Below are 17,401 nucleotides of genomic sequence, written 5' to 3'. Positions count from 1 at the left end.
TTACATCAAAAAATAGCAAAAATATAAAGTGTAAAAAGAAACAGTAAATAAGGATCTGAGATATAAGCTGTATGTTAAACAAAAGCCCAACGGTTTGCTAAAAGATCTAAGATATATGCTAGTCACTAATAATGCAAAACATTACACCAAACAGCAGCAGCACGATTCTCATAGGTACTGTTGGGCTATAATTTACATGCTTGATGCGAGCACTAACATAAACTAAACTAACATAAACTGGGATTTATTCAAAGCCTGCAAAAAAATAAAATAAAATACAGAAACAAGGTGCCAAAAGTGAAAAAGAAATAAATCTACAGCAGCATGGTCCTATTGGCAGAGTGGTTCTGGTGACAGTGAGATTATCTTAGCAACATGGTCCTGTTAGCAGCATGATACTGTTAGCAGTGAGGTTCAGTTAGCAATGCGGTTTCTCTTTGCAACATGGTCCCATTGGCACCATGGTACTGTTAGCGGCATAGTTCAATTAGCAGCGTGATCTTGTTCGCAGCATTAGCAGATCTTGTTAGCAGGTCCCTTCAGCAGCATGATGATAATAAGGACCGCAGCAGCTACCTCCCAGACTGCCCTCCAGAACTGGGTCCAACAGACAGAGAGCATCCAAGGTTCTCCCACGGAACCAAGCGGGTCTGCAGAGTTCAGTCAAATCAGGCAGATGGAGGATCTTGTTAGCAGCATTTACAGGTCTAGTTAGCAGGTCCTGTCAGCAGCCCAATGGTAACAATGACCGCAGCAGCTGCCCTCCCAGACAGTCCTCCAGAACCGGGTCCGGCAGACATCCAGGTTTCCCTGCGGAACTGAACAGGTCTGTAAAGTTCAGTCCGTGCAGGCAGATGGAGGATCATGGAGACAGCCGCCATGACAGGCCTGAGCCCGAGGCTGGAAGGACTGAACCACAATGGCAGGATGGCAAGGCAGCGACACAGAAAACTCCACAGGTGTGTCGCGGTCATACCCGTACCGTGGATATGCATTGTAGGCGAAAAAAAAAGAGAGTTAAAACTAAAACAGAAACAAAAAAAGATAGAGTTCACCGGGAGCCAGTGAAACTGAGACTCGGCTGAGCGCGGCCATCTTGACAACTTTGTGGCAGTGTTCATGGACAGTTGGACGGAAGAGACCTTGGAGAATTTGTAAGACCGACTTTGGCGTAAGTAATCACAATTCGGCTGTTTGGAGTCGCCATGAGATGTACTAGCGAGGCTGTAAAAGGCAGACGCGGAAATTAAAGAGCTCAGCCTGACTCAAAACAACGTTGAAATCTGAATCTGGCTCTGGGAGACTGCTATCTCAATTTCTCCTTGGATGTTATGGAAACAAGACACTCTAATAACCCTCCTACACCCCCCCCCCCCAAAATGTATTATGTCTCTCTTTGTTGCTTGCTGAGGTAGATTTTTTTGCTACCTTACACTGTGCCCTGTGTCAAGGACACAGTGTGAGATCTTTTTTTATACCTTGTCTCATCATGTTTTCTTCCCTTTTCTTATCTAAGCGATAAGGGCAGCGCTCATAGGGAGCCGCAGCCCCAGTACACTTCCATCTATCTTTCAGACGGCTGTACAGAACGAAGTTTCACTGTACTTAACTGTACAAGGACAATAAAGTTGATTTTGATTACAAAGTGGAAGTTTAGCAGTTCAGTCTGCTTCAAATTTGTCAACGTGTCAAAAAGTTTGTTTTAGAAGAGCTGTAGGGATGTTGGTGAACCACGCTTGATGCCTTTAAGAAAGGCTGGAAAGGTAACCATTCTCTCTAATTATAAAAATGTTGGTTGACAATGTCTATAGGTCATACAACTTGGATACTATTGTTTAAAACCCCCCCCCCCCCCCCCCAAAAAAAAAAACAACAACAAAAAAACAAAACAAGTTTGACTCCAAAGCCAAAAAAAAAGAGAAAAAAAGAAAAGAAATGACAAGTGGTTCAAGTCTTTTTCACATCACTGAATTTATAATGACTAAGAATTCATCATGTAGACTAAAGTTATTTAAGTTTTTTTTAGATTCTTAGATGGAAAAAATTGCAATAAATTTTATTTGCACTTTTTCATACAACATAAATGATAGGAATTGGAATTTCGCACAAATTCAAAACAGAAAATGAAACTAAAAGAATTGCTTGACACAAGACATCTTCGTGTGAACGTCTTTAATCATCAAACATATGTGTTTTATACCACTTAGCCCTGGCAACAACGTCATTAGAGTAGTCTCGGCCCGTTGTGTTGGCGTCCACGTTTTCATACGAATGGACTTTTCTGTCCCCTATATTGTAGGCTGCTATTCCTCCTGCAGAAGGACAACGAAGAGACAGTGAAGATGAGTGAAGTGTTAAAAGCTGATGCATGCAAAAGTTTGCACATTCAACAAAAGTGACCTTTCAGCTGCTGCTCCTTGCTCCATCTTGGAAATTTTGTACGTATCTTGTCAATAAAATCGACCAAGATCTGAGTCCCTTGACGGAGATGTTCCTCACTGTTCCATTCACCTTTTGGAGTGTGCCCACCTCCTTCTGGGTTAACATCAACCTATAGAAATATGAAGAAATTTGGACCAATGCTCAGAACTTGTATTAGTGATTATTTAAATGATTTGTTTACAATCACAAGTGTGCAGCTGCCCAGGTTGGCATCTTGTCAAGGGTGGCATGAGTGACCGACCTCAGCCCTTGCCCTCAAAAAATAAAATGCATTATTTCATATAGCCTGCTAGCCTAAATGTCGGTTTCCTCTCACCCATTTGCAGGGAGTGGACATCCTCCGCCAGATGCAGGGCATGTAGCTTCTGCTGAGGTCTGATACAGGTTGTTAAAGAAGGGGAGGGGGTTATCTTGTCTACCTTGCTGGGGCAGGGATGTGTCTAATCACTAAATCACACCATTGATTGCTCCCAAACAAAGCACATTTCATTCATATTATTGTGAATATAGCCAATAGTTCACAGCTTATTTGTGTGAAATTGTGGAATAAAACACAAAAACAAATCTGCGCACCAAGAAAGGTGTATTAGTTTAGGCCTAATTTGTTTTGACTCATGTTGGAGAAGTGTCACTTACACAAATGGAAGACATACACCTCATGAACCTCTTGGAATCTAGCTGTTTTTTGTTTTGTTACCTTTTCCTTTTAGCCATCCTATTTGTTAAAAAAACAAACAAAAAAAAAAAAACTGTAGTATGCTTTTTTATAACTGTTTTGTTGTTGCTGTTGTCCATTGTTGTCATCTTTCTTTGTTGAAATCAGGTCTCTCTTGTAAATGAGTCCTCGAGGCTCAATGGGATTTACCTGTATAAATAAAGGTTGATTGATACAAGAATACAAAAATGGAAGACATACAAGAACAAGTCAAAGCCATCAGGTGCCCAGTATAGGAAAAAGAGAAAATAATAAGAGGAGAAACAAGTAACAGATAAAGGTATGCAGCTGTGTCATCTCTTGGAGCATGAAAGGTGTTATGTAGGTTAGACTGTTGCAAGATAGGCTTACTATTAATTAATGACATGAGACTCAAACCGTTGTGTTGATCTGCTTAGGATGATATATTTGCTCTTCAATAGAAAATATTACCTTATTGACGATTGAAATTCTTCTAAAACTGAACTACTACATGGGTAAGTAATATTAGAAGGTTGCGGAGCATTAAGTGTAGAATCAGTAGATTGAGGAACAGCTTCTACCCTGAAACTATTAGGCTCATAAATCCCTAACCAGGATCATTATGAAAAAAAAAAGAAAAATCACTGTAATGCCACTTTAATTGGTGATATGACTTATCTGTGCTGCTGATTATCCATGCTGCTAATCTCATGCTGCTGATTATCTCATGTTGCTGTATTCATTCATACCTATCTGCTCACCACTAGTCTAGGCTTAAACTACCAGAGGACAAATTGACCTCATTTCCTTAAATGATTAGCTAAAATTTAATAGTTTTCATTTGATACTATTTCCATCTTAACATGTGATTCTTGACCTGCCATTGTGTATCTGTTCCTACCAAATCCAGTCGGTCGAAGCAGATGGCCGCTTGTCCTGAGCCTGGTTCTGCTAAAGGTTTCTTCCTCGTGAGGGAGTTTTTCTTTTCCACTCTCGCCTTCATGCTTGCTCAAGATGAGAGTTCTGTGATGGAGTTAAATTCAAAGCAGTCTGCTCCTCAGATAAATAATGTTAAATTATTATTTTTATATATGAATGTTTCTGTTCAGTGACCTGAGACGACTTCTGTTGTGACTTGGCGCTATATAAATAAACTGAATTGAATTGAACCACAGATTCATGTTCGGGCTGCTGTTGTTACACCGTATGTGTTTATCCTAGATCTTTTAGCGTACCGTTTGGCATAATTTAGCATATATCTTAGTGTATATCTTAGATCCTTATTCACTGTTGCATTTTATACTTCATATTTTGCTATTCTGGGGTGTAACTGGACCCTGTGTACATAATTTCATTCAACCTCATGTACCACATGCAATGGAAATGACAATAAAATTGACTTGAACTTGATTAGGCTACTATAATTACTCAAGGCAATGATCTTGTGATGTAGCTTGGACTGTGTTAAATAGCGTTAAACTGGAAGAGGTGTTGATATGTCTCCTATTCGGAATATTTCACAAATTAGACATACATGTAGGACTGTTTGTTTTATCTTAGCTGTTAGCTATTTGCTATGTCAGTATGACAATCCATAAATCACTTCACATTACTTGGGAAAGTTATGTTAGCCTGCTGTAATTACTCAGTATTGCATTAGGCTACTTCTCAACAATGGTTTTATAGCCTATATAACCATTGTGAAGCAAAGAATTATGAATGTTTGATGCCTGGGTGGGTGGAGGGTTGGGGGGTATCAAACATGCCAACATCAAACTTGGGGGGGGGGGGGGGGGATATATAACATTTTGCATGTGTTCAGTTGTGCACTTTAATCTGTACACTTCATCTGTACACTTCACCACTTGCTTTTGCCGAGATCGGATGCTTCTCCCTCCCTCTCCGCTTTGCTTTGCTGCTCTGTCTGTGAAACTGCTTGTGAGCCTCTTTCTCATATCTTCCGAACCATAATTATTGACTGTTTTGATCATTTGGCCCCTCATCATGTTGCTGCTGATCTGTTTCATGTTGCTGCTGATCTGTTTCAATGTTGATGTGTTCATGCGTGCACATCTGCTCACAGACTCATGTTCATGTTTGTGCTGATGTTCAATGTTTTATGTTATGAGTGCTTAGTGTATATTTAGTTGATGTTTTTCTTAGTTCATATCTTAGATATTATTACTGTTTTTCTTAGACATTTTATTGTTGGATGTAACTGGGACCCTGTGTACATAATTTCGCTCCACCACATGTACCACATGAGGTGCGAATGACAATAAAGAAACTCTGACTCTGACTGACTCTGACTCTGACTCAACTCAATTTACAACATTTTCTTCGAAGAGAAGAAAGGCTTTAGGCGAGCCGATTTACCCTGTTGGCACGCACGCAGCTGGATATCTCATCGACTGGAAGACTTGATGATGTGTCTATCTCTGCTGCCATCTGTGGATTTTTTTTTTTTGATCCAGGTATTTTTTATTATCTTTTTTCAACAGCTAAATAAACAAACCAAACAAACAAAACAGGTATCAATACACTCCTCCCCTCCTTCCCCTTGATACCAGATATTCACATGAGAAAAAGAAAAAAACAAAACATGTTTAGAGTATATATAAAACTATACATACTTTGTATATTTGATAGTGGATCATTGGGCTATATATATTCAGCATAATATAATCATGAGTCAAAATCACAGGCTGACATATTCTCAACATAACTAATAAATGGTTGCCATGAAGTGTAGAATTTTCCAGCGCAACCTCTAATGGTGAACTTGATCTTTTCCAGATGAATGTGGCTCATTACGTCTTTAATCCATCCATCCATCCATCCATCCATCCATTATCTTTACCCACTTATTCCATTTTTTGGGTCACGGGGGTCGCTGGTGCCCATGTCCAGCAATCACTGTGCAAGGGGCGGGGTACACCCTGGACGAGTCGCAAGTCCATCACAGGGCCACATAGAGACAAACGAGACAAACAACCATTCACTCTCTCACTCACACCTAGGGACAATTTAGAGTTACCAATCAGCCTAACATGCATGTTTTTGGTCTGTGGGAGGAAACCGGAGTACCCGGAGAAAACCCACTCAGGCACGGAGAGAACATGCAAACTCCACTCAGAAAGGCCCCTGGAACAGGGTTTGAACCAAGGACCTGCTCGCTGAGAGGCAGCAGCTCTACCAGTTGCGCCACCGTGCTGCCATGTCTTTAATCCAGTGGCCAAATGTTGGAGGTAGAGGGTCCTTCCACTTGATGAGAATAAGTCCTCTCGCCAACAAGGAGGAGTACGCAATCATATTAGATTCTAGTTTATTCAGAGATAGATCAAGGGGAATTACGCCAAATAGTGAAATTAGAGGTGTAGGGTGAATCGTTTGTCCTGTTATTTTGGAAAAAGTTTCAAAAATTGAGCTCCATAAATCATGTAGTTTTGGACACATCCAAAACATGTGCAACAGAGTGGCTGGAGAAGTCTTACAACGGTCACATGTGGGATCCAGGTCTGTCTTGAATCTTGCGAGTTTGTCCTTTGACCAGTGAAGACGATGGACAACTTTAAACTTTATAATAGAATGCCTAAAAGACGATGATGAGGAGGAGATATTATTTAAAACTTGTAGCCAAGTGGACTGTAGTATAAACTCTCCCAATTCCCCTTCCCATCTTTGCTTAAGATCCTCCAGACTAGTCAATATATTTTCATTAAGCATTATATATATTTTACCCATGAGTTGCTTTGTACCAGCCTTGTATTTAAATATCAAATCTGACAGGGAAGAGGAGTAGTGTAGAGGAAAACATTCAGAGTTAGATGAGACAAATTGTCTAATTTGCAAGTATCTAAAAAACTGGGATCTGTGAATATTAAACTTCTGTGACAACTCTTGAAAAGAGGCAAATCTATTATTTATATATAGATCATTTAAAGACCACATTCCATATTTCACCCAACTGTCAAATGCCCTGTCCATAACCGAAGGTGTAAACAGGTGGTTTTTTGCTAATGGAGCAGACAGCCACATCTCAGTAAGATTAAAGGCTCTTTTAAATTGATTCCAAATTTTGACTGAATGAATAATGACAGGATTCTGTGTATACAAAGAGATTGTTTTTTTAAATGGTAGGCCGGAGCACAATAGAGCTGCAAGAGACGTTTGTATCGTTGAGCTCTCCTCCAAATCTGCCCAGCTGGGTTTGACATCGTCTCTACTCAACCAGTAAAGTAGAGGCTTGATATTTGCTGCCCAATAATAGTAGAGGAAATTTGGCAGGGACAAGCCACCAGTTGTTCGAGGTAAACGTAGAATTTCTTTCTTTACACGTGGTTGTTTCTTATTCCTTATAAACTGGGATATCTGACTATCTAGGTTGGTGAAAAAGGATTTTTTCAGGTAGATGGGTATACATTGGAACAAATACAAAAGTTTAGGAAGTATACACATCTTTATAGAATTGATTCTTCCGAGTGTCCCATCTATCCAGATCCTTCTTTAAACTAGAGAGTAGTGGTTGATAATTGGCCTGATAAAGGTACTTGTGGCTTTGCATGACCCATAAATCCAAATACTTTATTTTTTTTAGATTGACTTTAAAGTAGACGAGACAGGCATTAACTCACTCTTTTGAACATTAATTTTGTAGCCTGATATTTCTCCAAATTTAGAAAGTACAGACAATAACATCGGAATACTTTGATGTGGATCTGATATAAATAGAAGCATATCATCTGCATATAGAGAGACCTTGTGTTCTAGCCCACCACGAAGAATCCCCTTAATTTTAGGGTTCTGTCGTAAGGCCAATGCCAGGGGTTCCATTGCAATAGCAAATAGGAGTGATGAAAGAGGACACCACTGTCTTGTACCACGTTGTAGTTGGAAATAACTTGAGAGGTTATTGTTAGTCCGTACAGCAGCCATAGGGAGAGTATATAACGTTTTGATCCAGGATAAGAATTTGGGACCGAACTTAAAATACTTCAAAGATTTGAAAAGGTAGTTCCATTCCACCCTATCAAATGCCATTTCAGCATCAAGCGAGATTATCACCTCACATATTTCATTACTAGTTGTAGATGGACAGTAGAGAATGTTGCAGGCGTCTGATGTTAAAAAAAAAGAATAGCGACTTTTTATAAAGCCCATCTGATCTGGGGATATAATTGTAGGCATTACCTTCTCAAGTCGACGCGCCAGTATCTTGGCGAGAATTTTCGTATCAGTGTTCAATAGAGAGATAGGGCGATATGAACTACAACAGCGGATCTTTATCTTTCTTGACCAATAAAGATATAACTGCTTGGCACGCAGACAGGACCTTTGATGTGTAAGACTCCCCAAACACTGAAGATAGAAAGGGGGAAAGCTGATCAGATTTTTTTTAAAAATAAAAATCAGCTGAAAAACCATCCGGGCCTGGTGCCTTCCCACTTTGCATGCTTCTGATTGCTAAAGTTATTTCTGTAGTTGTCAGATCTTTCTCAAGATCATTAAAATGATCGGCACTAGGGGGGTTTCCAGAGACCTGAAAAAATCTTCCAGCTCATCTGTGCCATTGGGCGTGTCCGAGTTGTATAACAATTTGTAAAAGTCTCTAAAGCAGGAGTTAATTTCTGCATTATCAGTATGAAGTATCCCCTCTCATCTTTTATAACCAAGATTGTTTGTTGTACTGACCTTTGGTGTAGTTGATGCGCAAGCAAACGACCTGTCTTCTCCCCTTTTTCATAATAGTTAGTTCTTGTCTTGGATGTAAGATATTCAGCTTGTTGTGTTGAAAGAATATCAAATTCAGTTTTTAATGATAAATGTTTTTTTGGAAAGGTCTGCTGACGGTGAACACTATATAACTCATCCACTTTTAATATTTCTTCAGTTAATTGTTTAAGATGTTGGTTATTTCTCTTATTTTTTCTGGCACACTATAAAATTGTTATGCCTCGCAAATAAGCTTTTAAAGCATCCCAAATTGTCAGAGGTGACATTCCTGGAGTTTCATTAACTTTTAAAAATAAGCTGATTTCAGATTAAATATATTTCACATATTCCTCTTCTGCTAGCAGAAAATTGTTAAAGCGCCACTGACAATATACAGGATGTATGTTAGGGATAAGCAACTTCATAGACAGTGGTCCATGATCTGAGATGACAATACTTCCATAATCACACATGGTTATTTGTTGCATAATTTTCTTATCAAGAAATATGTAGTCTATACGTGAGTAGGTTTTCTGGACCCAAGAGGAAAAAGGAATAGATCCTGGAACTAGGGTTATGGAAGCGCCAAATATCAACAATACCATAATTTTCTAATAGTGAGCTAAGAGATTTAGCAGATTTTGATTTTGGGGTACTCTCGCCTTGACACTCGGATCCAGTGATGAAAGTGTACAATTTGCATCACCCGCTATTATAGGATTATGGGTTGACATAATTGGTAAACTTGAAAATAAATTATTGAAAAATATATGGTCATCCCAATTTGGTGTGTAAAAACAGGCTAAATTACTGTTAGGATGTATATCTTTCCAACCACAATCACATAACGACCGATAGCATCCGAATGTATACTGGATGCAGTAAATTGCACATTTTTATTAATTATAATAGCGATCCCTCTTGATTTTGATTTAAAGTTGGATTAAAACACTTGACCCGACCATTTCTTACAAAATCGTGTTTTATCATCTATGCATAGATGTGTCTCCTATAGGAAAGCAATGTCTGCTTTAAGCTGTTTCAAATGTGTCATAACTTTTTTTAAATTTTACTGGATGATTAAACGATTTTACGTTCCAGCTCACAAAGTTAACTGGACAACCATTGATGGTTTTTAGATTATTTTTGTCAACCATTCAAGTAATAGATCTTTGTGGAAGTTACTCAGTGATCCCACATCCTGATTTAAACTTGTTAAGAAAACATAAACATATCTTGCAAAACAAACCCAACAGCAAACCCGATCTGGTATCAGCCCTCCTACTTCACCCACAAGAACAGGGTGAACCCGGTACCCAATAGAAGGAAATCCACACATTTTGTGTTTATCTTGAGGAAAGAGAGAAAAAGAAAAAAAAAGTCAACACCTGTTAGTAGGACCCCACTCAGCCTGGAATAATAATAATAAATAAATAACAATAATAAACAAACCAACCAAACAAACAAACATCGCCAGAGAACTGACATGATTCATCACCCAAACATACTTAATGTGGGATATAAACAAACCATAGAACTGTCAGTATCAGAATATTAATTTTAAAGTCACTTCCCTTCATCAGACTTGGAGAGGATCTTCTTCACATAGTCCATGGCTTTTGCAGGATCTACAAATTCCTTATCCTCCCCTCCATGCAAAATACGGAGCCGAGCTGGAAATAGTAATCCATAGCGAATGCCCCCGCGATCACGGAGGAGCCCCCAGACCTCAGTGAACGCAGCTCTGGCCCTGACCACGCTCGTAGTGTAATCAGGGTAGATGGAGATCCGCTCTCCGTTAAAACGAAGCGGGGCACGGCTGCGTGCATGGCGCAGAATCTCATTGCATTCCTAATGATAATGTAACTTAACGATAACGACCCGTGGCCTACCGCCTGTATTCCTCTTGCCAAAACCCCGGTGGGAGCGGTCAATCACCGGTTCTTTCTCAAGCTGGAGCGTCTGAGCTAGCAGCTTAGCAATCGCTGCCCGAGAGCTGGAGTCAGGTGTTTCGGGGACACCGAGGATCCTGATGTTGCACCTCCTCATTCGTCCTTCCATATCCTCGCATTTTTCTTTCAATTCCACCAGCTCTTTCTTCAAGCTGCTCACAGTGCTCTGCAGTGAAGTCATCTCGTCAGACCAGGTAGATAGACCGTCTTGCACTTTCTTCACCTCCGCCCTCACCTGGTCAACCTCTCCATTGAGATTAGTTACACAGCTCTGAATTTCAGTTTTTACAGCTTGAATTTCACTTTTTAGGAAGCTAAAATCTTCTGCCAGGGCATTCTTTATTTCAGTCTTTATGACAGCTGAGATATTAGCCTTCAGCGCGAGAAGGATCTCAGTTTTCAAGTCGCCCATCTCATGCTGCGAGGCAGACAGAGGTGATTCGTCGTTGTTTTTTTTATAGCTTTTTTTGATGCCATGTTCACCTTCTGGTATGATGTTGTCCGCTTCAAGAGTTGTTTTGACTTTTCTTTTAAAAAGAAAAGAAAAAAAACACTGAGGGGTTTGTTATATCGTATGAAATGAGATATGGCTGAGAGGGAACCTAGCAGACACCACCTACTCCATGACCGTCCACCTCCCCTCTCATCTGTGGATTTTAAGGACGCATATTTAATTGGATTTTCAATAACTGGTTCCTGCTTTTTTGGATTCGACTGGTGGCTGGTTTTATCTACAATCAAGGAAGTCGTCGGTAGCAAATTTGGACCCGATCACGCTGCTTGCCTTTATGATGGCTTGGTTCATGTCTCGAGTACCCGGACTTAAATGCTTTGGGCTGACTGGATCAGATCTTGGGGATTTTACTCAGTCACGTTCTATTGGTGTGGCCATATATTTTGGACATTTCAGAACCGAGTCGACCAACACAGACTGAAGGTTGATGTCATTAAGTTCTGCCTGTCCCCAAAACAACTGTGTGTTTATCTGAATTTGGCTCCCTTGGCTGGCCTTGAAGGCCATCTTATCTGAATTCACCTGGAGAACATGTGATCTGATGCTCACCACCCACCCCTTGAGGAATTTCCAACTGATAACCAGATGGAACCAGCTGAATAAACTTTGTGTCATCATTTCAGGACTCTTGGATCCTCATAGTCGTTATTCTTGGCCATTCCTCGACATACCTCGAGAATGTTTATGGATCGCACCGGAGGACATTGATTTATTATTACATCCTATCAGAATTCTTACATTGACCTCGAGAGCATCTATAAACATTGCTGACAGCTCTCGTCTCCATTTGCAGAATGTCTACATCACTATGTGCTGTTTGAGCGAGGTGTTTTTTTTAATAGTAGAGGGTTTTTTTTCTCAGGCCAGAAAAAAAAAGTCTGATAGGAATTTTTTTCGCCTCCAACTCCTACATGTGTCCAGTTAACCACTGTTTTTGTCTGTCCAAACAGGTCTCACTTGTAAATGAGTCTTTGAGGCTCAATGAGATTTTTCTGTTTAAATAAAGGTTGAATGAATGAACTGTATTTTCTTGTGTGAAGTGCAATAGTAAATTGTCTTATTGAAAAAGATTCAGACCTTTCTTGGCAGCTGTGCAAATAAATTTGTGTCTTGATCAAAGTGCATTTGTGGTACTCAGATTTTCTTGTGTTGGAAGTGTTCTTCCATTGGGTATTTAGAAATGTCTATTTTTAATTGTATTTATTTCCTATAGTATTTAGGGGAGTGGTAGTGCAGAGGCTGTGGTAGCTGTGGTTGCGAAAGGGAGGGCGTCTGGTGTAAAACAATTGCTAAGTCTTTGTGCGAGTTAGTTCACTTTGGCGACCCCTGAAGAAGCGAGCAGCCAAAAATAAATCTATAGTATTTACTTTCTCCAATTTCATTTTTCAAATACAAAGTAAAATATTCAAATAAATTTTGAGTGTATGTGTAATGCTACATGGTAATCTAATTGATATGTAATGGTGTTCACACCCCTGAGGATGGGGTGGGAGAGTTGGGTGATGCGGACTCAAGAGAGGGGTTGGGTGGGGTGCCGGAGCGGTTGTTCGCCCAGGGCACCAAAAAGGCTAGGGCCAGCTATCTTCTTACAGAAAGATTTGACAAAAGATAGACCAGCAGAAGCAACAATGATTTGGTGAGAACTTTTATCGCCTGCCGCAATAATGTTTTAGCCCATTGTTGTGTGTGTTTTGAGTGCACATTCTCTGAGTTATAACACATTGAAATTTCAAGGGCCATTAGCAACGGCTGGAGCCGACTTTTCAAAGGAGAAAACACAAGAATACAACAATTGTATGAGTATTTTGCACCATAATACCATGTGTATCCAGGCCTCAGAAGTATCACACCCTGCTGATATGGGACCAGTATTGTGCCTGTGCTGCTAAGTTTAGAGACCAATTGATGTAATATTTTAATCATGACCTGTCAACACACACAGTTACAGAGGGGATTCATGGCTATTTGAAGGGAGCTAGAACTTGTGGATCTGTACATTTTGAAGAGCCGTTCAATTTTAAACAAATAGTCTCGTAGTATGGCATGTGACATAGTATGAGTTATGTCATTATGTATGGTCCTATGTAGGACCCTATGTAAGGTCCTATGTAATACTATATGGCAATATCAAGTGACTTCAAGTGCACAAGTCCCCCTCCCTTAAAGAGCGAATGTTTGCCATTTACAATGACAGATGTGTTCATCCTCTTTTCCTGTTCTTTTTTATCTCAGTGGGAAAGCCAAGGAGGAGCATGTGTGTATGTGCATCTGAAAAGAAAAATGTAGAAACACGAAGAAGACCTGCACTAAATTGTTTCTTTAAAAGAGTCATTATAACACTTTGGATCATTTTTGAATGTCACACATCTACTGGTCCCTCAGTTCATTAAACTGGACAAGGCAACAACATATTTAATTTGTTTTCTAAAAAAAAAGTACATTTCATTATAAATAGCAGGTGTTTTTGTCTTCCATGATCTGATACTAACCTGCATCAGTCCCCAGGCATTGTATGCCCTTCTACGTGTGTCCCAGTCTCCCCAGCCGCATCTGAGAGTGTTTCCAGCCCTGGACTCTCTGGAAATGATGGCAGCAATCAGAGCTGGATGGATTTCAAAATCAGCTGCTACTTTGCAGATCATTGATTTGTATCTCTCCATTCTTTTTGCGTCCGTCTTTGCCATTTTGTGAGAGGCGGGTTTACCTTTAAAGAAGAGACGATCAGTGAACAAGAGTCATAACATGGGCCTCCACACAGAAAATGTTCTGTTTCTGATCTCAAGACATTAAAAGAATAAATCTACAATAGAATCCCAGAAGAACTACAAAATGTGAACAGAAAATAAAATCTAATTTAAGGGTTTGAGAAAATCTGAAAACTGTGGGGATTCTGGGTTTTCTCCTCACTATCTTGCAGCTCCCGAGTGGCAGAGTGGAACTAATTATCTTCAGCTGCTTCCCATCTACTGATGAGTGCCTGCAGCAATTTAGGCTGTTTGGATCTGCTAGTCTCCGCTGGAACGTTGTCCCACTAATGGTACCTTGTCTGGCCCTAGTGTTTCTAGACTCCTTGTGCTAAATTTATCTGTGCTTTCCTGTGTACTCTCTGTAGCTCCTGTTACCAGTTATTCCTTGTCTCCTTGACCAGCCCCACGTCTACCCATGATATCTGTGATCCCGAGTCCTCCCAGGAACCCTCCATTGGAGCAATCATCTACTTACAAGGACCATAACCATAATTTGAACATCTTCTCCACCAGGTTTAAGGTCCGTCCTGCCACTTTCTTAAAACTGCTTCTTGTTAGCCAACATTTTTCAGTCAGGTCATCTGGACAGTTTCTTTTTTTGTGCTGAAACGTTTCGCCTTCGATCCGGAAGGCTTCATCAGTCAAGGAAACACACAACAAAACCGATTCTTCCTCCAACAGCTTACTCCAATGTGGATCAAACCAGTTCTGCGTAGCCCTTTAAGCTCTGGGCCTCACTGGTTCCTAATGGCTGAAGAAAAAAGCTATTTGGGAGCTGATTACCCGGTCTCACCGTAATTTATACGGACTGGGGGTGAGGCCCACACAGCAGGTGGGCATGGACTAAAGTTTTCAGTGCTGCGCTGCACGCCTAGGGATAAACCCACTAGCGACAGTCTTAAAAGGCTACGCCTATACTCATAGAATCTGGGGTTACAGTACGTAACCAAAGTTCCTAGTCCAGGCATGGGCAAACGGCCCTTTGGGATTTTTAATTAGTCCACCGAACTTGTCTAAATTAAATTAAAAAAAAAACTGCATTTAATAGGAAAAAAACCTGGTGTAATTTTACCTGTAGTTCCCACATTTCCCCAGTAGATGGCACACTGTATTGGAGGTAAAGTAAAAGTGAAGACAAAGAAGTAATCATCTTTTTCTTCTTCTTTGTCACTATTTAGCATTGCCCTATGTACTCTTCTGTAAAAACGAGCTTATCAAAGAAAAGTGGACAGAGTGCCGAATGTTTAATATGGAGTGGACAACAACATATTTTTTCACTGAGGTCCAATCAAAGGCTGCATATATGCCAAGAATCAGTTGGGGTTTTCAAAGAGTGCAATATCAGCTGTCTGTTAACTGCTAACTGCTAGTAAACCTTTCTGGCATGGTAAAGACAGAGCAGGTCGATTGTGTCCGGAGACCCAAGACAAGTTAGAAAAGTCAGTTTATCACTTAGGACTGTGACTCGCCTTGTGGAACTGACTGATGAAGATATAGCCAGCAAAATAAGCTAAAAGGCAGAGTCCTTTAAGTTACGGTTTATTCGTTAACATTGGATGAAAGTAACAACATAAGCCACTGCTTAGTTTCTAATTTTTAACCGCAAGATTAACAACAGTTTTGAGATTACAGAGGAGTTTTTGACCCTGGAATCTCTGAAAGGAAAATCACGGGGAGAAGATTTTTATGAGGTGTCTGCTGTTATCGAGAGAATTAAGCTATCTGGAGTAAACTTGAAAATGTCATAATGAACGGGTCACCAAATTTAACTGGAAACCATGTTGGGCTGCTGAAAAGAATCCAAGATAAAGTAAAAGAGGAAAACCTTGACCAGGATGTTATTTTTCTTCACTGCATCATCCATCAGGAATCGCTTTGTAAGTCATGTTTTGTATGTGAATGTGTTAAACTGTTAATTGTGTGTGAATTATCAAAGAAAAAAGAGAAAAAAGTGAAAGACAAAAACCTGTGAATTATTCTTTGGGTACTCTGTTGTGATTGGACGAGGACTGGCTGCAGGAGGATGATGTCTGCTTCCATTCCCAACCTGCTACAGCTGACCTACTGTCATCAACTTTAGATCCTGTAGTTGTAAAAAGTTTTGTGAAGAATTTGTAGAGGTGAGCTGGCACTTTATTTTGACTTTTCTCCTGTATTCCATTAGCATAGTGAGGTAAGAGACTTTTGGCTTGGTTCATTTTATTTTTCTTCAGATAAGAGAAAATACAGTGGTTTGTTTTGTTTGTTGTTTGGGCCTGAAGTTGGTAAGACTCCACAAAGTCAATAATTTCACTATTGTAAATAAAATCACTGTTCTACCATATAATCCTGACTCCATGACTGTTTGAGTGGTGCAGAAGGTGGAATTGTCCATAATTAATTTAGTCCCGGCGGCTGTTATTGCGTCGGGGTGCAACATCACACAAATACTCCATCCATCTTTTCTTGTCCCGCTCTTCACTCCAATTTTAAAACCCAGTGTGGCCCGCAAGTCAAAAAGTTTGCCCACCCCTGGGTCCCATGCCATATGTTCATCAACCTTCAACATGAAAACCAAACATCCGTCCTTCCAAGTTTTTTGATGGAGATCCTAACTATTGTGGTGAACTCGTCCTCCTGTGTAGGATGGCTTTCAGCCATACTCCTGTTCTATTTCATATAGGCTTCGCCCTTTAAGGTTGTCGCTGGTGGGTTTATCCCGTCATGCTAAGCATTACACTGAAAAATTTAGTCCACGCCCACCTGCTGTGTGGGCCCCACCCGGTCCATATAAATTATGTTAAGAGCGGGTAATCGGCTCCCATTTTTCTTCAGCGAGCTAATAGCACTGTCAGAAGAACGACAAAGGAAAGTTGTCTAGCTGACCAACCTTTGTTAAGACTGCTTGTGGCCCCGCCACGTCAACCTCCTGTCGTCCAGGTGAGTTCTCCTCCCCGAGGAGAAACAGACGAGCAGTTTTGTTTCAAGGTAAGCGCCGAGGAGTATTTCTTAGTGGCAGGTCGCTACACGCTGGACAACGCCATCTTGTAATTTTCCTCTTATTGCCGACCCTCGGAGCGAATCGGATGGTTCCTCCGGGACAGGCGACGTCAGCAGCAGCCTCCCACAAATCTTTCCCTCCTGGAGAGCGTAGTGGTGGTAGAGGAGGGCTGAGCGTATGCTCACCCCCCCCCCCCACACCCTGTTTCGCATCGGCGACCACACCGCTCCAAGCCTCCGGCGCCCTCCTCTGCTGTTTGCCCGGCTTAATCCAGGAGGCGGCTGACATGAAGGGACTTTTTTTCCGTCCCTCGCCTCCTCCGCCAGTTTGGATGATCCGGCGGGAAGGTTTCTGGGCTCCACTCCGGCTCGCCGTCCT

General features: G+C 40.7%; 1 protein-coding gene across 1 annotated transcript; it reads right to left on the bottom strand.

Annotated features, from left to right (window-relative positions):
- Window positions 1-2,172: 2,172 nt before the first annotated feature.
- On the bottom strand, window positions 2,173-14,013 carry LOC119423181 (lysozyme g-like). The gene is made up of 3 exons (XM_037690590.1): window positions 13,786-14,013; window positions 2,401-2,551; window positions 2,173-2,312 (listed from the first exon to the last, which is right to left on the bottom strand). The coding sequence occupies exons 1-3, from the start codon at window positions 13,978-13,980 to the stop codon at window positions 2,173-2,175; spliced, it is 486 nt and encodes a 161-aa protein (XP_037546518.1). The 5' UTR covers window positions 13,981-14,013.
- Window positions 14,014-17,401: the final 3,388 nt, after the last annotated feature.

The sequence above is a fragment of the Nematolebias whitei genome, chromosome 16 (genome assembly GCF_014905685.2).
Source record: "Nematolebias whitei isolate Nwh7 chromosome 16, NemWhi1, whole genome shotgun sequence".
In the NCBI taxonomy this organism is placed as follows: Eukaryota; Metazoa; Chordata; class Actinopteri; order Cyprinodontiformes; family Rivulidae; genus Nematolebias; species Nematolebias whitei.
The sequence above is the reverse complement of the archived record's forward strand: the minus strand, read 5'-3'. Positions and strand labels throughout refer to the sequence as shown.